We start from the raw sequence: 19,834 nt of genomic DNA, 5'->3' as shown, positions 1-19,834 counted from the left end.
TCTGTCTCGTTTTTTGAGGAACTATCGTGCTATTTTCCATAGTGACCGTACCATTTTACATTCTCACCGACAGTGCACAAGGGTTCCAATTTCCTCACATTGTCACCAACACTTGTTATCTTCTCGAGTTTTGTTTGTTTGCGCGGTTTATTTATAGCAGTCGTTCTAATGTGTGTGAAGTGAACCTTATTGCTTTTTAAATTTTTTATTTAGACATAGGGAGTTGAGCTTTATTAAATATTTAATATAGGGATTGCTAGTGGTAACAAATATATATCTGATGAAAAAAATATACATGTGCCGCTGGTGAGTGCATGAAACATTTTGCTGATGGGCTGTGTGACCGGAAAAGTCTTGAAGACCCCTTAGTCGACTCGGTTCTATGTAGAAGGCGTTTTAGATCATCCTTGTATTTCCAGGCCCAAGATAATAAAGTCCAGAGGTTGAATGAGGCAGTCTATTTCATCTTTCAAGGTCCAGCAACAATGTCCCCTCCTCCAGGAAGCCTACCTTACCTTCCCAGACACAGCTCCAGCCTCCCTACTCTGGGCTCCTCAGCCCAGGGTCCAAGGCTCCCTCTTTCTGCCCCAGCCCTGACCATGGTTGGGGGGGAGGCGGGTGAAGCTCTGCTCACCGGGGCCATATTCGGATGCGGAGGCAGCCACAGGCCAGACATCGGAGGCCAAGGTTGAGGAAGCGCGTCCAGCGGAAGAGCAGGCGGTGGGAGGTGCGCACGTAAAGGCTGCCGGAGGGGTCCACAGCCTTGAGTGCAGCCAGCGGGGTGTAGCGGGCGTTGGTCTGTCGGCGCAGGGGGGGTCTGGGTGAACTGATGACCTTGACGATGACCTATGGGGTGGAGCCCTGAGTTCTTGGATTCAGGGAGGCGGGGTTTGCAGGGTGAGGCACCCTCCCATCCCCCCGGAGCCACGTCCTTGGGGCTCTGCGCTCCCCCTCCCCCCACTCACCTGGGCCACATCCTGTGGGCTCTGCCCTACAGAGCGAAAGAGCTCCCTGGAGGCTGGGAGGTAGAAATCTCGGAAGTAGTGCAAGGTGTCAGGGTCAGTGTCTGGGAACTCGGCCGTGGAAACCTGCTCCAGGAGCTTCCCCTCAAAGTCAGTGACCACTGGACCAGGTTCCACCAGGGTGATGCTGGGGATATAGGGAGGGGCACCGGGGTCTGGTACCCCGACCCCCTCGCGGCCCCATTAACGTCCCTCTCCTCCTCACTCTCCCCATCCTTCCTGGTTCCCCAGCCCATCCACTGCCCTTCCCCTGGTACTGCCCATCCTCTTCCCATACCTCCATTTTCCTCATTCCTGATTCCGTTTCCCCACCATCACTGCCTTCCCACCCCACTCCTCCTTGCTGCCTCCGTTTCCCTTGTCTTTCCCCATCACTGTCTCCCGTTCCCCCTTCACTACCCAAACGCCCGCCTCACAAGATGTTGAACTGCAGCAGCTGGACAGCCAGGCTCTCAAAGAATCCCTCCAGGGCGAACTTGGAGGCTGCGTAGACTTCATTGAACACGACACCTGAGAGGATTGGAGGAGGTTGAGCCCTTTGGGGTCTGGGTGATGGGCTTGTGGGTCCGGAGGGACATGGGGTCTTCAGGAGACAGAGCAAAGAGGGTTTGAAGATCAGAATGAGGGGCTATTGAGGGCCAACATGGTGAGTGTATGTATGTGTGATGGGAGCATATGGGCTCAGGATTAAATTGTCCTGGGTTGCCCTGTGCTCCACCTGTCCTTAGCCCTGGAAAACCCTTCTTCCCTCCATCCTCTAAACCTCTGGGCCACTTGAGCATAGGATTTCCAGGGCCCCTGAAGTCAAGTCCGATTCACTGGGGCTCTTCTCTGTTTTTATTAAGAGGGAATGTAGCCCCTGAGGTTAGGAGGTACAGCTGGAAGAGGGACCAAAGAGATGGGGCTGAGTAGTAGAATCAGATTCTTAACAAGTAAGGGGGATTCTTTAAGGGGCCTGCTGAGGAGGGGGGCGGATCCCAGGGCGTTTCCTTGGGGAGGAAGGGAGTCTAGAGGGACTCAAGGAGGAAAGACCCAGGAGCCTGGATGGCAAACAGGTGGTCTCCATAGCAGGCCAATAGCAGACATCACTGAGCAATCACTGCTCTCCGTTTCTGCAGAACCTCAGAGCCCCAGAGCTAGACGTCGCCAGGGCTTGGTTGGAGGTGTTTGGCAAGAAAACGTCACAGAGGAGTTCTGACGGTTCTTTTGGGTTTCGGGAGATGGGAGAGACTTGTAGAGGTGTCGGGAAGTAGGTCTGATACTGGATGTGGATGGCCATTGGCCGTATTTGTAAGACCACTGCCTCCTCTTACAGTATGGTGGACATAGACTCTTCCAGAAATTCTTCCTTCAGAGCTTTGGAATCCTTCCCCACACAGGCTCATTTGGAGTATGAGCTAAAACCTATTTGCCATCCTTCCGGCCTGGGGAGGGTCAGACACTGGGGGGATTCGCAGGGATGGGTCCCCAGGGCTTACCCTGCAGCCCCATCACACTGCTGACCACCACAATGTGGCCCTTTCTCCTTTTCTTCATGCCAGGAAGCACAGCTCTGACGAGACGCACAGCCCCGAAAAAGTTGGTGTCGAAGACGTTCTGCATGGCAGCTAGGCTGAGCCCCTCCAAGGGCCCCACCAGGCCCACTCCAGCATTATTCACTAAGGGGGGGTGAGGTTACATTGAGGTCCCCCAAACCTTTCTAGTGCCACTCCTGTAGGGACACTCCCTGGATCATCCCATCCCCTGCTCCAAATTCAGGGCCAGGCCAGAGTATCTCGAGTGGAAGAGTGTGGAGCCCTGGTGATTTTTACATATAGTTTAACATTTGTTATAGGGACCCTGAACCCCGGGTGGGGGGGAAGGGCTGCTGGGAACAGCCTCCCCTTAATACATGAGCCGTTCAGCTCTGACCCCACATTGCATCAGAACAGCCACACCTGCCCTCCTTCAAAAGCCTCCGAGGGAACTTGTGTCGCTTCTTCAACAGAAGCTCTTTCCCCAGAATGACTCATCAGAGTAATTTTTCCAACTGCATATGGTTTTCTCCAAATGTGGGAAGTTCTATTCAATAAAATCCATCCTACACCCAGGACTCAAGTTTATTCTTGTATCCTTAATAAACAGGTACCCTGGGCTTTTAGCCGGCTTGTCTACCCCTTCTGTCCAGGGCTACAGGTTTCTGGTGAAGCAGGAAAGCTGGTGCTCAGACAGTGGAGAGGATTCGCTGGGACGAGGACCTGTGGTTAGGGCAGGGAGGGGAGTGACCCCCGGGGGCTGTTCGGTCTCACCCAGCACGTCCACTTCCCCTCCCTGGATGCAGCTGAGACACTGGGCCACTGACTCGTCACTGCACACGTCCAGCTGGGCCACGGTGAGGGTCTGCCCCAGAGCCTCTCCAGCAGCTGCTTCCAGTGCCCCCTTCTTTCCCAGGTCCCTCATGGTGGCCACCACTGGGAACAGAGACCGGTGTTGGGTCAGGCACTGGGCTCCTTTTCCCTCTGCATTCATTTGCATGTATTTCCATCATCTTGCATGAACAGTCACAGAGGGATGGGGACCCACAGGTTTACATACTTACATTCACTACACGGCCACAAATGCATATTTGTGTACATTCACTTACCTGTACTTTCATCCATTCATACATCCATCCTTTACTGAGCACCTACTTAGTATCCACTATGCCCTATTCTAGGTGCTGAGACTATTGCACGAAATGAGATAGGCAAAGTCCCTGGCTTCACAGAATGTATAGCCCAGGAAGGAAGCCAATAAAATAAACATAGAACATATTGCCTTGAGGAAAGAAATACATACTTAGGGTCAGTGTGTGTGTGTGTGTGTGTGTGTGTGTGTGTACATGCAAATAGCCATGTTTCCATCATCCACAGAAATTTCAGCTTATTAAATACCTGCCATGTGCCAAACGCTGTGCTAAACACTTTTATAAACCTCTAATCCTTCCAATGATTAGGACTCTAATCCTCCCTATGATTAGGCCACTGACTTTCCAAAGATGGCCACAATATCTTTCATCGCATACGCTCTTTGAGAACTTTGCTGCTCCCCCTCAAGTCATGAAATCTCATGTCCCTCTCCTTGAATCTTGTGACTAGCTGGGAGTCCATAGAATAGGGTGAAGGTAACATTGGATGGCTTCTGGGATTCAGCCAGAAAAGATGCTGCAGTTTCTGCCTTGTTTGCTGTAACGTTCACTCTCAAAATCTTCAGCCACCTTGTAGCGGCCCAGCTATCCCGAGGCTACCTTGCTGGGAGGAAGCCCAAGCTAGCCAGATAGAGGGACCACATGGAGAAGCCCTGAGGTTCATGCCTGCCCAGGCCCATGACTACCCCGCACTGTTCCAGTTGTAGCCTTTGACCCTGAGCCAGAACTGCCTGGCCGAGCCCTTCCAAATTTATGGCCTTGTAAAACATGAGAGACAGATGATTACAGTTGTTCTATTACACCATAAGTTTTGGGATGATTTGCTACTTAGCAATAGAAGCCAGGACAAGTAGGTGAAGTGGCTGACACACTGAGGCTCAGCAAAGTGAAGTTCCTTGTCTGTCCCGCCCCTACAACAACCTGGGTTTGTTGGCGTGCTGAGCTCAAATACCTGCGTACCTGTTTGTACCCCTCGTGCATGTACCCACAGTCACACATGCACAGCCCTGGTGGGCACTTTCACGTGATCCGTGGGCCCGTGTGATTCGTGGGTGTTGCACAGATGAATGGGACCACATGCATCTACATACAGTGACAAGTGTGGCCACAGGGACTGGGTTGCCTGGGTTCAAATCCGGGCTCTGCCACTTTCCAGCTGGGCGACCTTGGGCAAGGATCTTTGGCCCAATGTGCCTCAGTTTCCTCACTTCTAAGATGGAGCTAATGGTAATGGCCACCTCATAGGGGTGATACGGGGATTAACTGATACACGTGATGCGAGACACTTTGATCAGAACCTGGCACACTGGAAGCACTCGGTAAACATCCTTCACACCTGATCTTCGCCAAAAGGCCGGGAAGTGATTGAATAAACATCCTTCGGCAGTTTTACACACTCACTGCGTGTGCACGGAGACACATGCAGTGCTATGGCTTCCTTGCACCCTGACCCTCAGACTGTCACACCCAAAGCTGTGTGTGTGTCTAAGACAGAGGGCAGAGGGCTGGGAGAATCAGCCCCGCCAACTGGGGCAATGCCCTTGCCCCCTGCAACCTCCTCTTACGTAGTGGCCCTGTGCCCACTTCAGCTCCAGCGTGCTCTGGGTCAGAGGTTCCCGGGGGGTGGGGGGGGTGGGGTGCAGACTGGGGCACTTTACTCCAGAGTTGCAGGAGGCCAGGTCCCTAGATTTAGAGCCCCCCACCCCCACCCCCTTAAGCCCCCAAGGTCAGGGCCACTTAAGAGGCTTATTTTGGAGCGGTAATCAGGGGAGGGGTGGGGGAGGGGAGTCCTAGGGAATGAGAAGTGGAGCCTCCGGGAAGCCCTCCCCACCAGCCCTTTAAAAAGTATCACCAACCTCCCACTTCCTACCACACTCTACCCTTGTTTTATTTTGCTTCTTAGCACTTATTGGCACTAGACATATTATACAATTTTAAAATCTGTTTATTGTCTGTTGTCCCTCTCCTCCCTCACAACACTGCTCGGGGCAGAGATTTTTGTCTATTTTGTTCAGAGCTGTGTTTCCAGCACCTTGAATAGTGCCTGGCGCCCAGTAGGTGCACAAGAAATATTGGTTGGATGAAGGGGTGATTCCTGAGCAGAGGTGGGAAGGGGGCCTCCATGTGTCCTGGGTCCTCCTCAAGCCCACAAATACAGCTGAAGGGATGGGCTAGTGGAAATAGTGCCAGGACGGCTGAAGGTCCTCAGAAGCCGTGCCCACCCCTGCCCTTCCCGGCCCCACCCTGGGCCTCTAACCTTGGTAGCGCTGCCTGTGGTCATGAGCCAGCTGTACTGCGAGCTCCAGGCCAATTCCCGACGAGCAGCCTGAGATCAGTACAGTCTGGGGTGCGTCGGCCATGTTGATCCCTCCCTGGATGGGTGACCTCTGCTGGCCAGCACCTGACTCCTGCCACCCATCCCTTGGCTCCTCTGCCCCCTCCTAGACACCCTCCAACGGATTCCCCGCAAGGCGAAGGGGTCCCAGATGATGCCAATTCTGAACGGACCCTGGACAGGCAGCTGGGAGGAAACCTTTAACCTCAAAATAGCCTCTTTCCTTTATCTGTGAAAAATTTCTTCTCCTCACTGCTACACTCATAACTAGGGTCTTTTTATTATGATTTCAAATTATTTAGGGCTGGGGGAACTAGCAGGGGTATTCCCTTCCTGTCTCTATTCTGGGCAAAGAATCTCTGATTGGAGGGAGAGAATGAGAGAAAATGACAGCGAGTGTGGTCCCAGAAGGGTCCTTTCAAAAAGGGGAATGGGCATAGATATGTCCGAAGATGGGGTTAGACTAGGAAGAACTTCCCAGCAAGGCAGGGCAGGGCAGGGCAGGGCAGGGCAGTATCTTTATGAGAATCTTTTAGCAGGAGAAGTCTTAGCCTCAAGGTCCCTGAGGAGGTAGGAGGAGCAGCTTGGGGAGATTCCCTCTCTCTCCCCACCCCACAGCCCCCATTTCACCCTCAGGCCAGATGGGGCCCCACCCCTCCTCTCCTGGGACACAGAGACTCTTTGTCCGTGGAGCCAGAGCCTGGGAGGGAGACACTGCCGGCTTCTCCCTCTTCTCCATGGTGGGGCAGTTTAGGGCCCAGGATACGCCCCTTGGGTTCCTCCTTGCAGAAGCACCCTGAGATCCTGCAAGTCTGTGCTTGTTCAATTGCACAGACAGCTCCATGTGACCCCCTGGGGGGGGGAGGGGACTTCACAGTGGGGGGTCCCAGTAGGATGAGAGACAGCTCTGCCTCACCCCCAGACGTGGCAGGGATCCACCTCCCCGCCACCTCCCCCTGCGGCAGTGCCCTGTTTTCAGATAGGGCAAGACTCCCCCATTTAATAGGGGCATATGTGAAGATTTGGAATTGGGGCTAGGGCATCCATTTGGGGACCTGAGTCAGGGAGAGGGGAGAGGAAGGCTAGAGATGGGAGATGGGACCCTTTGTTTGAAGGTTAAGAGTTTGGGGGGAAGTAGAGAGCTATGTTTTTGGAATGCATGTCGAGGGTTTGGGGGTGAGGCCAGGACATCCAATTCTGGAATTTAGGTGGGGAAATGAGAGTTTGGGGTAAAGCTGGGAACCCCACTTTGTAATCTGGGGTGAGGTTGGAGGTGGGATCAGGATTCTCTATTTAGACACCTGAAGGGAAGGCCTTGGGATGAAGCTGGGACCTTTCATAGTGTGACTAAGCACTGGGGTAAAGGAAATGAGTGAGAATTGGGCATCAGTCTGGAACCCCATTTGGGGGCCTGGGTGAGACAGAATAGATTTGGTACAAAGCTATATCCATTAATTCCAGGGCTTGGATGGAGGCTGAAGGTTTGAATGAGGCTAAGACTTCCCTTGAGGGAGCCTGTTAGGAGGAAAGAGTTTGGGGTAAGTCTGGGACCCCGAATTCTAAGGCTGGGTGGGAGTGACCCTTTTCCTCCACTGTGGGGTGGGGCATAGAGGACCCAGCTCCTTGCCCAGGGCTCCGGCCTTGGCCGGCCAATCAGCACTCAGCACAAACTTTCCCAACTCCCCCACCAGCTGTCAGCCACCCCCCCCCCCTCCTTCCAGCGAGCCCCGCCCGGCCGGGCTCTGGAGCGCAGGGCGAGGCCAGGGCGGGGTCTCCCGCAGTCTCCTGCCGATCCCGAGTGGAGCCGGCCGCGGCAAGTGAGCGCACGGAGCCCGAGGAGACGCCGCGCCCCGTAGACGCCCCGGCCGGTCCCCGCCTTGCGTGTGGGGCCCGCCGGGATGGGGAGTCGCCGAGGCCTGAGCCAGCCGCGGGCCGGCCTCTGCCTGCTCCTGGCCTCGCTGCAGCTTCTGCTCCGGACGCAGGCCGGTGAGTCCGGAGGGAGGAGATAGGAAAAGGACCCCGGTGCAGGATCTAACGAGGTCCTAAAGATGGGGTGGAGTCAGGAATGGGGGGGGGGGCGTGCAAGGGGGGGGCGTGCGCATTGCGCGTGGATAGGGTGTTGTGTTCGGGCTCGCGTGTCAGACTCTGGGCGATTTGTGGGTGTGACAGCTGGCGGGAGGGGGGAAACGTGTGGCCGTGTTTTACTGGTGGATGCGTTGGAATGAATGCGACGTAGAGTTGTGTGTGCGGCAATGTGTGTGTGAGGCCATTTGAAGTGAAATCGTGTGTGGGAAAGTGGGTGTGGGAGTTGACGACTATTGTATGAATGTGGGTGATGGGTGATTCCTGGCCAAGGGTATGGTGATTGTGAGTTGTGGGTGTGTCTGTGTGGGGCTGACCTAAGAGAATAATCGTGTGAGCGTTACGCGTATGATTGTTTGTCTTTGGGTGACCCGATGAGGGTCTGTTGTGATTCTGGGGCGTAAACAATCGCCCATGAGGACGTGAGTGGGTGATTCTGGGGGTGAAGGTGAGTGGGGACGAGTAAGGGAGGGGGCTAATCGGGGACTCAGAGTTTCCTTTCCATCTCCCCTAATGGCTCCATCCTATTCTTCCTCTCCCTCCTCTGCCTCCAATTGGCGCGCGCCCACCTCCTCTGTCCCCACTTCTCCCCCCTCCCCCCACCCCGCGCTCCCCAGAGCCGCGATCAGCACCATGGACAGGGCCTCGGGAGGGCCGCGGTGAGGGGCGAGGCGGGGCGGGGCGCGGGGCGGGGCGGGGCGGAGCGCGGGCGGGGGCGGAAGTGGAAGTTGCTCCCCCCAGCCGAGCGAGCTGCGGGTGTTTTTCCCGAGGAATTTCTCAGGGGCCCCAAGGGTCCCGGGGGCCGGCGGACGGGTGAGTCAGCGCTGACGCACGCCCAGCTGCGCGCTTTTGGCTGAGCGCCGAGCTCCGCCCCATAGGGTTCGCGGTTGGGGGCGCCCAGGGGTTTGGGAAGGTTGTGGTCCCTCAAGTGGCGTCCCTGGTCTGAGAGAGGCTGGGCTAGAGCCTCCTGGAAATCGCTCCCTAGGGTGAGCTCAGTCCCCCAACACACACACACACACACACACACACACACACACGCCCATCCTGCACTTTCTCACTTTCTCTGGAGTTCAGGGAGGTGCCTGTTCACGTGGATTATCCTAAATTGGCCTATGTCCCATTCCCATGCTGACACATCCATACATTCGTGCCATCATAGGCATCCATTCAAAATATAAGCCCTCTGGGACACCCCAAAGTGAAACACCGGGGCCCACGCCCCAGGCAACCCCAGCAGCCACCCGCCACAGGGTCACAGCCTTTGTCACCCTCCTACACGTTCCAACTCTTGCACACGTGTGCACTGGTATCCACACAACACAGTCAGCATTGGCAACCAGTCACCTGCTCGCCGACTTGTCTGTACTCTCCCATGTGACCACAGTTCCCCATCTCAAGTGTCGCCTCTTGTAATCACAGACTCACCTGCATGACCAGCTGGACTGTGGACTCACTGCCAGGAGATACCCACCCACACATCAAATAGCTGCACCTCGCTCTCCATTGTAGGCCAAATCCTTGGCCTATGCTGACAACGTGCTCAGCCATTCCCTGGTCCATACAGAGTCATGCACTTGCTTACACAGTCTCATGTACACAGTAGCACCCACACCCACACCTGTGCTCTCCTGAACATCTGAGGAGATCCCAACCATGCCCCAGCCTAGTTAGTCCCTGCCTGCCTCCCTTCATATCCTAGACCCCATCCAACATCTTCCTGGGGCCCTGACCAGGACAGTAGAGAGAGTGGGGGAAGGTCAGGCTGGGTCCCTGACAGACCCCCACCCTCTGACCCTGCAGGCAGGACTCAATGCCTCTTGTGTGTCCCCTTGTCACAAAGCCAGCCATGAAAAGAAAGGGCAGTCAGTTTCTGAAAGGTCACTACAGAAGATATGCAAGATTGAAGCAAGAGACATTTGGGTTAGGTGCTGAGAAGGACTTTTTAAATGTGACTGAGCAGCTGGTTGAGGGGACACCCATTCCTGCTGCATCGAGACAGGGGTCTGGGTGAGGGGAAAGCCTGGGAGAGCCGTACCGTACGGGGTCGTGACTCTCAGCCCTCCCTGGGGCTCCAGCCTGGAGAGGGGGCAGCTGGGATGATCATTCCATGGGGGAGTGACCCTTGTGGTTGACAGAGCCTGGGAGCCCAGATCTTAGTCTCAGGGGACTGTAACCCAAATACCTCTTAATGACAGCCTAGCCAGAGAACAGGCAATTAGAGACGGGGCTGGTGGTGGCAGCAGCAGAACAGGGGTGTGTGTGTGCGTGTGTGTGTGTGTGTGTGTGTGTGTGTGTGTGTATGGAGAGAGAGGGGGATGAGGAGAGTAACCCCCGCCAGATATGTGTATATATGTATATATATGTATATGTATATCTATCTATCTATCTATCTATCTATCTATAGAGAGGGAGAGGGAGAGGGAGAGAGAGGAGGGACAGAGGGACAGAGAGACAGAGAGGAAGGAGAACCAATGAAGTACCAGGAGACACGCAGAAAGAGCTAGGAAACAAGAGAGTGAGAGAGACAGACTGATTCAGAGTTGGATGCAGAGAAAGACCTGGAAAGACCAACACAGAAAGTGGGACAGAGAGAGGGCAGGGAGGGGGAGAGGAGAAAGACAGAACAGGAGGTTGGAGGCAAGAGTGAGCGGAGGCTGGAATAAGTGTCTGTAAATCTGGAGAATGAAGGGTCTGACCCAGGAGGAGCTGGGATGAGGGTCCCTCATCCAAGCCCCTATCTCCCCCAAGTCTGGCCCCCCACCCTCACTCCCAATGGTGAGGTCAGTAGAACCGCCCCCAGGGTGAGGTCATGGACAGATTTGACAGAATCTGGCTCCTGCCAAGAGGCTGGGTCAGGGGGTCAGTGGGACAGTCTGCTGGGGGGAGGGGAGAGCAGGCAGGGGCTTTGGGCCCAGAGGAAGCCCCCGCCCTCCCCTGCCCAAGCCATGTGGTTCCACTTAGCACTGGCCTGCTGTGTGGGGTGGGGCTGGTAGGATGGCCTGGATTAGGATCTGGTTGGGCCACACCAGTTCCCTCCTTTGCTAGGATAAGAGGGATAGGGTCAGAGGGAGGAGGTCAGGAGGGATAGGGTCAGAGGGAGGAGGTCAGGAGGTTATTAGAGAGAGGCAGTCATCAGGAGGAGGTCAGAGAAGGTGATAAAATGGGGAGGTCACAGGTCAGATGGAGGAGACTGGGTTAGGCAGAAAGAGGAGGTCATGGGTGATGGTGATCAAGGAGGGGGTCAGAAGGAAGAAGTCAGGAGAGGTAGTGGCGAAAGAGAGTAGATCATGGGTGATGATCAGGGAGGAGGAATTCAGAGGAAGTGGCAGTCAAAGGAGGAGGTCAGAGGGAGGAGGTGGGGGAGACACACACTAGGAGCCCCCCCTCTCCAAGCGGGTTTCCCCTGGCAGGGGGCTTCAGGCTGGGAAGCAGCCCCAGGGAGTTGGTGCGGGGGAGAGCAGAGAGGGGGACAGTCTGGCTCTGGGGCTCAGGCCAGGAAGCCTTGATTCATCCCAGAAGTAGGTCAGCTTTTTTTTTTCCCCTACCAAAAACCAAGCGGGGGGGTGGTGGGGAACAGGAGTCAACAGGCTGACGAGGCTGGAACAGCTGTGGGGTGGTGAGGTGGGTCAGGTCCCGCGCCTGCTCCTTCTCTCTGACCCACAGACACCGTGGGGGGCTGAAGCCCCCAAACCTGAGCTGCTCACATGGAGTCCTAGATTTTTTTAACTGCCTTGCACCCCGGCTTCTCTCTACAGCAGACCCTGTGGATGTGCTGAAGGCCCTGGGTGTGCGAGGGGGCCAGGCTGGGGTCTCTGAAGGGCCTGGCTTCTGCCCCCAGAGGGCCCCGGAGGGTGACCGGGCATTCAGGGTTGGCAAGGCCACCACACTTGGCACCCCTACGTGGGAGCTTTTTCCAGGTGAGTCAGTGCAGGAGGGGTTGGCGGGGTCATCCTGGGAGCATGGGTCCCTGCCAGGCCCTCTAAGCTGCCCCTTTCCCTCTGCCCCTTCAGATGGGCACTTTCCCGAGAACTTTTCCGTGCTGATCACTCTGCGGGGCCAGCCAGCCAACCAATCTGTCCTTCTGTCCATTTATGATGAGGGTGGTGCTCGGCAGCTGGGCCTGGCTCTGGGGCCAGCTCTGGGTCTCCTAGGTGACTCCTTCAGCCCCCTCCCCCAGCAGGTCAACCTCATGGATGGCAGGTGAGTATAGGGAAGGTTGGGGTCCAGAGAGAAGTGGGGTGAGAAGCACCCCCGACTGAGACTGTCCTCTTGCAGGTGGCACCGTGTGGCAATCAGTGTGGATGGCAGGATGGTGACTCTGGTGGCCGACTGTGAACCTCAGCCCCCCACGTTGGGCCAGGGGCCTCGATTCATTAGCACGGCTGGACTCACTGTGTTGGGCACCCAGGACCTCGGGGAGGAGACTTTTGAGGTAGGGATTCAGTGGTCGGGGAAACTGAGGCAGGGGACGGGAAGGCGTTTTGTCCAGCTTCACCCCAGGTCCAGGAAGCTGAGGAGAGGGAGCGGAATGCATCGTTGTGCATCTTGCGGTGCGTGAGATCGTAGGGCCACAAAACAATAGTACGCGGTGGCGCATGCTTGACTCATGGTAGAATACGGTGGAGACGTGGGACTCTACTGGTTGCTACGATGGTGTGTGACTGTGTGTGGTTGTGATGTGTGTCCCCTCCAGGGGGCCAGGGACCACATTCATCTTGTTCCCCTCCTTATCCCCAACACCTTAAAGGGCACCTGGCACATATTAGGTGTCAGGTGCCTGGGGGCAAAGGAACAAATGTGCCTCTGATGGGACAGGTGTTGTAGGGTATGATTTATGGCTGTGATTTGGTGTGACCATGACAGAATCTTCCTCCCTCTCAGAGGGATTGTGGGGGCTGTGGTGGGGCCACCCCCTCTTTATACTTATGGGGCCCTGGGTAGAGAAATACCAAGCCTTGGTGCTTGGAATAGGGTGTCAGAGTCAGCCTGTGGCTTTCTTTCCCTGGCCCCCATCCTCTCCCCAGGGAGATATTCAGGAGTTGCTGATAAGTCCGGATCCTCAGGCTGCCTTCCAGGCCTGTGAGCGGTACCTTCCTGGCTGTGACAACCTCGACCCTGTAGCCACAGGGGTAAGTGAGGCGTTTGTCCTGAGGTCAGGCTGAATCATCCCTGGATCCAGATCTCAGGAATGAGTGAATTCTGACCCCTACCTGGGACTGAGTGACTCCTGCCCTCAAGAAGATCCTAGGCATGAGTGACCTTGATCTAAGTCACATAACTGAGTGATTCTTGGATCCAGATTGTAAGCTTGACCCTAGGTCACAGGACTGAGTGAGCCCTGGGTTCAAAACATGGGACCAATGAGCCATGTGCCAGCATGGTCCCAGATGACTGAGCCATGGGGGCTCCGCTGAGGGGCTCTGGACCTGATGGAGGTCCTCTTCCCAGGCCCCCCAGGGTGAGCCAGAAACTCCAGCCCCTCGACGTAAGGGGAAGGGAAAAGGGAAGAAAAAAGGGCGAGGTCGTAAGGGGAAGGGCAGGAAGAAGAAGAAGAACAAGGAGACTTTGACCCCAAGCCTACCTCCTGGCTCCGTGGAGAACCAGGTAAGGGATCTGCAGCCACTCACCTCTGCTCTTTGACTGCCTGACCTCTGGTCTCTGATTCCTACTGACTGCTGGTACCTCATCCAAGTTCTATGCCTTTGGTCTCCAATCCCTGACCTTTGACTTGTCTCAGCTGACAACTATGTGTGGCAGGGGGGCTGGTACTGTCTTATGAGCTTTCTCATATCTGCTCCTCAATGTCCAGTTTTTGGGGCTGGAGGAAAGGGGCAAACCCAGATGATTACTTTATATTAGGAGGTTCTTGATGGAGGCTACTGCTTAAGGGCAGCAATTAGCTGGAGTGAATAATGGGTTCATTAGTTAGAGTGTCATTGTTTGGGATTGATTGGTCTAGGTAGCTGGTGAGGGTTATTCATTGGAGAAGTCTAATTGGGGGGCACTATTTGGCTTTCCTGATAGAGATTGTGGGTTGGGAAGTCACTAAAGGGAGATATTGATTGAGGTTGATGTTTGAGAGGTTCCTAAGTGGGGGTCATTGTTGGAAGTCATTGATAGAGACCACTGTTGGTGTTATTATTGTCACTGGTTTAGGGTTAATGGGAAGGGGCCATTGATGGGGATTATTAGTTGGGAAGGAAGGTAGGTCATCAGTAGGGGATCACTGATTAGAAGGCACTAGTGGGGTCACCAGTTATAGTCACCAGTTGGAGAAATGACTTTCAGGGGTCATGGATGAGATAATTGGTTTGGGAGTCCCTGATGGATTATTAGTTGGGAAGGCATTGATGGGTCACTGATTAGTGAAATTACCGTTTGGGTCATTGGTGGGGTAGCAATAGATGGGCTCGCTCATGGTTGCTTGTTGTTGGAGGGTCACTGGTTAGGGGAATAATTGATTAGGGGGTCACTGGTAAGGCTTAGTAGTTGAGGGTCTACTAGCTAGTACTTGTTGTGGAGGGGGTCATTGGTTGGGGAGGTCACTGGATGGGAGAGTAAATGGTTGTAGTCATTGACTGCAGGGGCCGCTGATGGATCACTAGTTACAGGAATAAAGGCTAGTGATGTGAGTTATTAGTTGGAGGGGTCATTGGTTAAGTCCCTTAGTGGGATCATTAGTCAGGGGATATTGATGGGGGTCATTAATTAGGGAGTCACTAATGGGCCCCTGGTTGTAGGAATCATTAGAGGTCATTAATGGGAGATCATTAGCTGGTGAGTCACTGGGTGGGCATCCTTGGTGCAGGCCATTGGTTGGGGGAGAGTCACTGGTTACATTCCATTTGTTCTCACTGATGTACTAACTCAGTGGAGAGAAAGAAATGATCACTTCAGGCCCAGAAAAAGAACCCCTCCCCAACCCCTTCCTCAGGAAGGGCCTGGGCCTCTACTACCCTCTTTGTGCCCTTGACCAAATTTCTCTACAGCTGTCCAGGCCTCTCTAATTGTGGCCTGGCTGGCTGACCACTGAGCTCTGCCTTGGGAGAAGACATGTGGGGTGGGCTTCTTAGAGTCTGGCCCCGAGTACTGGACCTTGACTGTGGTTATCGAGCCAGCCCCACTCTGCCTTCTAGGTCTCCCAGACCTGACCCAGCCTTGCTCTTCTTCCACACAAGAGGCCTCCCTCTGCTGGCGGCTGTCCTGATCCAGTCAGAACACGTTTGCCTCCATTGACCAGTCCCCGTCCCCTACCTTACATCCCACTGATGGTTTTTTGGGGGGTCGTCCTTTGTTTCCTTCCTCGGACTGGGCATTGCTGGGGGCGGGGGCAGGGTCTAGCTTCCCCTGGGGGACTGATACTTCTTCTGTCCCTGCTGCAGACCTCCACTGACATCCCCCAGACAGAGACACCAGCTTCAACTTTACCTCCGATTCCCACGCCTTTGGTCATGACCACCACTGTGACTATTGGCCACAATGTCACCATGCTAGAGGTCGGTGGGAAGTGGATGCGGCTGGAAGAGAAGGGAAGGGAAAGTCCTGGGAACTGGTGGTGGCAGACAATGAGGACATCAGGGACAAACTTGGGTCTGTCACAATGTTCTCAGGGGCCCCTGGACCCTGACAGTGGAACAGAACTGAGGACCCTGGAGACTAAGTTAGCCAAAGAAGACAAAGAAGGAGGTGGCCCTACCATTGTCCCTGTCTTCCGGGCAGCAGAGCAGCCGTCACAGACTCAGTTCCAGATTTTTTCTGTGAGTCTGAGTATTTGGGTGTGGGGGGGCGGGGAGGAGGTCCTGCCTGGAACCACATAGGACCACATTTTCTCTTTTGCCTTCTTTTAATCTTGCCTAGAATGCCTTCCCACCACCCCACTGTAGTTGCTAAATATTATCACTATGCTGATGTGACAGGAACTTCACGAATGGTTGTCTCTGTGTATAGAATTATGCGTTTGGCCTTTCGTCCAAGCGTGATGAGAAACCTCTTGATCAAGCTCATGGAGCCTGATCGGACTTGGAACTTTAAAAGCTCTTTCTGGCTGCTGAACAGCATATGGACTGTAGGGGGAGCCAGAGGGGCAGCAGGGAAACCAGTGGTCTGTGCAGCAAGAGCCTGGTGACCTGGAGCAAGGTGGTGACAGTGGGGACAGAAAGAAGTGGACAGATCTGGGCCGGTCTTGCTACTGGAGATGGAGAAGGATGCGAGGATGACTTAGCCGATGCATGGTGGCACCTTTGAACAAGATGGGGACGCCTAAAGGAAGAGCGGGTGGAAAGCATCAAGGGTCCCATTTTGGATGTGCTAAACTGGCAACCCCTGCTTGGCATCCAAATGGAGATGCCAAGTGGGCGATTGTTTAGAAGATTCTGGAGTTCAAGGGACATGGTCTAGGCTGAAGATAAAGACTTGGGAACCATCAACCGGAGGGATGCTACCTTTAGCCAAGGGATTGGATAAGATTGCTTCGGAAAATAGGGCAGACTGGGAAGGGTACCAGGTTCTAGCCTTGGTATTGGGCAAGGGAGGAGGGGAATGCTCATAGCCAACCTACCCCGAGGGCTTGTTATGTGTCGACCATTGTTTTAATTTATTCTTCTTCCTGGGGGACATACACTGTTATCATTTGCCTACTGACTCTGCAGGTGAGGCCATAGGAGTCGAGTAAGTTGTTCCCCGTCACCAGATAGTGAGAAGCAGCTCCAGGATTAGGACCCCACAGCACACCCTGAAGTTCATGCTCTTCTCCTTGACCATGGTCAGGGCTCACATCTCTTTTCTGTTCATTCCCCTGCCCTAGGGTGCTGGAGAGAAGGGAGCAAAAGGGGAACCAGCAGTGATTGAACAGGTGAGGGGCCTGGGGCTAGGAGGAGGTGGAGAGATCTGGGCTAGAACGGGGGTCACACTCATTTCTCCCTCAGGGACAGCAGTTTGAGGGACCTCCAGGAGCCCCAGGACCCCGAGTGAGTGATGGCTGCACCCCCCTCTTCCTTTCTATTCTAGTTGGGGTATTTGAGACCCGGGGGTGGAGGGTTGAGGTGTAACATTGCCATATCGTTAAAAGATCATTGCATATTTGAGGCTCAAAGGGTGAATCAAAATAGGGGTTGGGATGTAAAGTTGGGGGGTGGTATGGGTCAATATAGTACTGAGGGGCCAGGAATGGCTCAGTGATGGGTAAGGAGGTCTGCATGGGGTCAGAGTCAGTGGTGAGTCAGAAGTTGGCCTGGCTCGAGCTTTGCACTTCTTATGAACCTCTGTTCTCTGTCCCCAACAGGGGGTGGTCGGCCCCTCAGGCCCTCCTGGCCCCCCAGGATTCCCTGGAGACCCTGGTCTACCGGTAAGAGACTCCCACTGGGTTGTATCCTTTTGGGGGGGTGAGGTTTTGGGCCATGTGGCCGAAGGTGGGCACGTGTATGTCTGAACATGGATCTGGGAGGCAGGGACTGAGGACACCACACTGAAGCTGGCACTGGCCCCACTTGCTCATCTCTCTTTCCATCTGTGAATTGTCACTCTGGCCCACGTCCTGTCTCTGGGGGTGTATCCCCTGCTTTTCTCCTTCCATCTGTCTCTATCCCTGAGTGTCCTTCATCTCAGTCTTTCTCCCTATGTCTCTGTCTCTCCCCTCTCTCCCTCTATCTCTATCTCTCATCTCTGTCTGTCTGTCTCTCTGCCTCCATCCCCCTCTGTGTCTCTCCCTCTCTCAGGGTCCTGCTGGCCTCCCCGGAATCCCTGGCATCGATGGCATCCGGGGTCTACCAGGCACTGTGATCATGATGCCGGTAAGAGGGGGATAGGGTAGCACATCCTTGGGGGGTGTAGTCCTGACCCAGGAGGGGCCTCTCCTTGGGCCCCCCCTCATGACTAGCTGCCCCCTAGTTCCAGTTTGCAAGCAGCTCCCTCAAAGGACCCCCAGTCTCCTTCCAGCAAGCCCAGGCGCAGGCAGTCCTGCAACAGGCTCAGGTGAGTGGAAGATAATCAGGGGACCAACGGGGGGTAATGGGAGGACATTGAGGGAGTGACAGAGATGGGGATAATGGAGGCTAGTCGGGGGGCAGGTGGATGTTTGTCTCCTGAAGATGCTCTTTTGGAGGGTGTTGGGGTTTTGTGGGAGACCTGAGGATCTGTTTCCTCCATCTTTCCAGCTGTCTATGAAAGGTCCTCCTGGCCCGGTGGGGCTCACTGGGCGCCCAGGCCCTGTGGTGAGTAAGGAGACTGTACAGAGGAGGGGGACACATCAGTGGAGAAGGGCAATCTCCCTCTAATTCCATTTCCCCATCTCTTTCCTCCAAGGGTCTCCCTGGGTATCCTGGTCAGAAAGGAGAGATGGGAGAAATGGGGCCACAGGTGAGACTGGTGGGGATGGGGCCAGGATTGGAGGGGAAGGGTCTTCTCCCGGAGCCACAGGATAAAGTGCTGTTTGAGGACAATGACAAAGGGGCTGAGAATACCTTTGCAATTGCTGCCCTTCCTAGAGATTGATTAAAAATAAGTCCTTTCTCCTTCTTGTTCTCCTTTTTCTTCCTCCTTTTCTCTCCTAGGGTCCCCGAGGCCTTCAGGGACCTCTTGGGCCCCCTGGCCGGGAGGGAAAGATGGTGAGTGACTCGTAAGTCTTTAGGCCATCCCTCGTCTATCCCTCAACACCCAGCAGGAGTCTTGGCTCCGTGCCCGCAGGGTCTGCTGGTGTCATTGGTGGGATAAGGGCACCGAGGAAGGAGAATGACAGCTCCACTGAGGGTGTCACAAAGGGATCTGGTCAGGTCACAGAGCCAAGGAGGACTTTCTAGAGAGACTGATGCTTGAACTGAGGTCTGAGGTATAACCAAGTAAACAGGAGAGGAAGGGCATTCCAGTAGAAGGAACAGCATGCGCAAAAGAAAAGACTGGTCTACTGAGGGAGATGATGAGCAGGATAATTCCAGACAATTTTTAAATGCAGCGGGGAATGAAGAACTGGGACAATTAGTGGAGACCGGAGATTTTAATTTTTGTGATCCTGGTGATGTGCGCTCGGGGAAAGGGCCTGGAGATAAAGAACAGTGGACGGGTTTGAGATGTGTTTGGGAGGTTAAACTGGTACACAGAGAATCCCCCAGGATTCTTCATGAGGGAGGAGCTCAACAGACAGCAGTGGGTGTCTTGATGTTGTCACCTCCCTGACAGGGCCGCTCTGGAGCAGATGGGGCCCGGGGCCTCCCAGGGGACACAGGACCTAAGGTAGGTGATAAGGTCAGGTTTGGGACTTGGAGGGACGGGTGGGTCGAGGATTCGGGGTTCAGGCGGTGTCTCTTTGTGCAGGGTGATCGGGGCTTTGACGGCCTGCCAGGGCTGCCTGGTGAGAAGGGCCAAAGGGTGAGTGTGTGAGGCCCCTCCCGCATGTCAAACCTCCCAGTATTCAGGATGCCCTCCCCACCCCCAGGGTCAGAATCCCCATCCCCATGTCCGAGCTCTCATTCCTGTGCCGCATGTCCTTCCCTGGGAGGCTGGTCTCTACCCTCACATCTCCACTCTGAACGCCCCCCCCCTCCTAACTCCAGGGTGACTTTGGCCATGTGGGGCATCCTGGCCCCCCAGGAGAGGATGGTGAGAAGGTAAGTTTGGGGAAGAGAGGGAATGGTTTAGAGTGAGAGTCAGAGAGGAATGGAGTCTTCAGGGGCCAGGATGAGAGGTGAGGGTCTGTGCTGGAGGGCCAGGATCCTCAGTGGGGCTCAAAAAGATAGACTG

The 19,834-nt window shown here is 54.9% G+C and overlaps 2 protein-coding genes across 2 annotated transcripts in view; one reads left to right on the top strand and one right to left on the bottom strand.

Moving 5' to 3' along the window:
* Positions 1-544: 544 nt before the first annotated feature.
* Positions 545-6,051, bottom strand: RDH8 (retinol dehydrogenase 8). The gene is made up of 6 exons (XM_015536314.2): positions 5,945-6,051; positions 3,311-3,472; positions 2,501-2,680; positions 1,439-1,532; positions 966-1,149; positions 545-846 (listed from the first exon to the last, which is right to left on the bottom strand). The coding sequence occupies exons 1-6, from the start codon at positions 6,045-6,047 to the stop codon at positions 631-633; spliced, it is 939 nt and encodes a 312-aa protein (XP_015391800.2). The 5' UTR covers positions 6,048-6,051; the 3' UTR covers positions 545-630.
* A 1,869-nt stretch (positions 6,052-7,920) lies between these two features.
* The window catches only part of COL5A3 (collagen type V alpha 3 chain), a 35,427-nt gene continuing 23,513 nt past the window's right edge, over positions 7,921-19,834 (top strand). The window contains exons 1-20 of the mRNA XM_042973974.1: positions 7,921-8,008; positions 8,846-8,917; positions 11,863-12,021; positions 12,115-12,304; positions 12,380-12,536; positions 13,129-13,233; positions 13,553-13,708; positions 15,487-15,600; positions 15,715-15,861; positions 16,908-16,955; positions 17,029-17,070; positions 17,385-17,447; positions 17,818-17,892; positions 17,990-18,073; positions 18,256-18,312; positions 18,404-18,457; positions 18,652-18,705; positions 19,274-19,327; positions 19,409-19,462; positions 19,648-19,701. Of these exons, the coding sequence (XP_042829908.1) occupies positions 7,921-8,008; positions 8,846-8,917; positions 11,863-12,021; positions 12,115-12,304; positions 12,380-12,536; positions 13,129-13,233; positions 13,553-13,708; positions 15,487-15,600; positions 15,715-15,861; positions 16,908-16,955; positions 17,029-17,070; positions 17,385-17,447; positions 17,818-17,892; positions 17,990-18,073; positions 18,256-18,312; positions 18,404-18,457; positions 18,652-18,705; positions 19,274-19,327; positions 19,409-19,462; positions 19,648-19,701 (1,827 nt within the window). The remainder of the gene's footprint in view (positions 8,009-8,845; positions 8,918-11,862; positions 12,022-12,114; positions 12,305-12,379; positions 12,537-13,128; positions 13,234-13,552; positions 13,709-15,486; positions 15,601-15,714; positions 15,862-16,907; positions 16,956-17,028; positions 17,071-17,384; positions 17,448-17,817; positions 17,893-17,989; positions 18,074-18,255; positions 18,313-18,403; positions 18,458-18,651; positions 18,706-19,273; positions 19,328-19,408; positions 19,463-19,647; positions 19,702-19,834) is intronic.

This window comes from Panthera tigris, chromosome A2 (assembly GCF_018350195.1).
Source record: "Panthera tigris isolate Pti1 chromosome A2, P.tigris_Pti1_mat1.1, whole genome shotgun sequence".
NCBI classification, from domain to species: domain Eukaryota; kingdom Metazoa; phylum Chordata; class Mammalia; order Carnivora; family Felidae; genus Panthera; species Panthera tigris.
The sequence above is the reverse complement of the archived record's forward strand: the minus strand, read 5'-3'. Positions and strand labels throughout refer to the sequence as shown.

Coding starts and splice junctions, on each gene's coding strand:
- RDH8 (XM_015536314.2), bottom strand. CDS start 6,047: ATGGCCGACGCACCCCAGACTGTACTGATCTCAGGCTGCTCGTCGGGA. Junction 3,473..5,944: donor CCACAGGCAGCGCTACCAAG/GTTAGAGGCCCA, acceptor CTCTGTTCCCAG/TGGTGGCCACCATGAGGGAC. Junction 1,533..2,500: donor CAGTGTGATGGGGCTGCAGG/GTAAGCCCTGGG, acceptor CAATCCTCTCAG/GTGTCGTGTTCAATGAAGTC.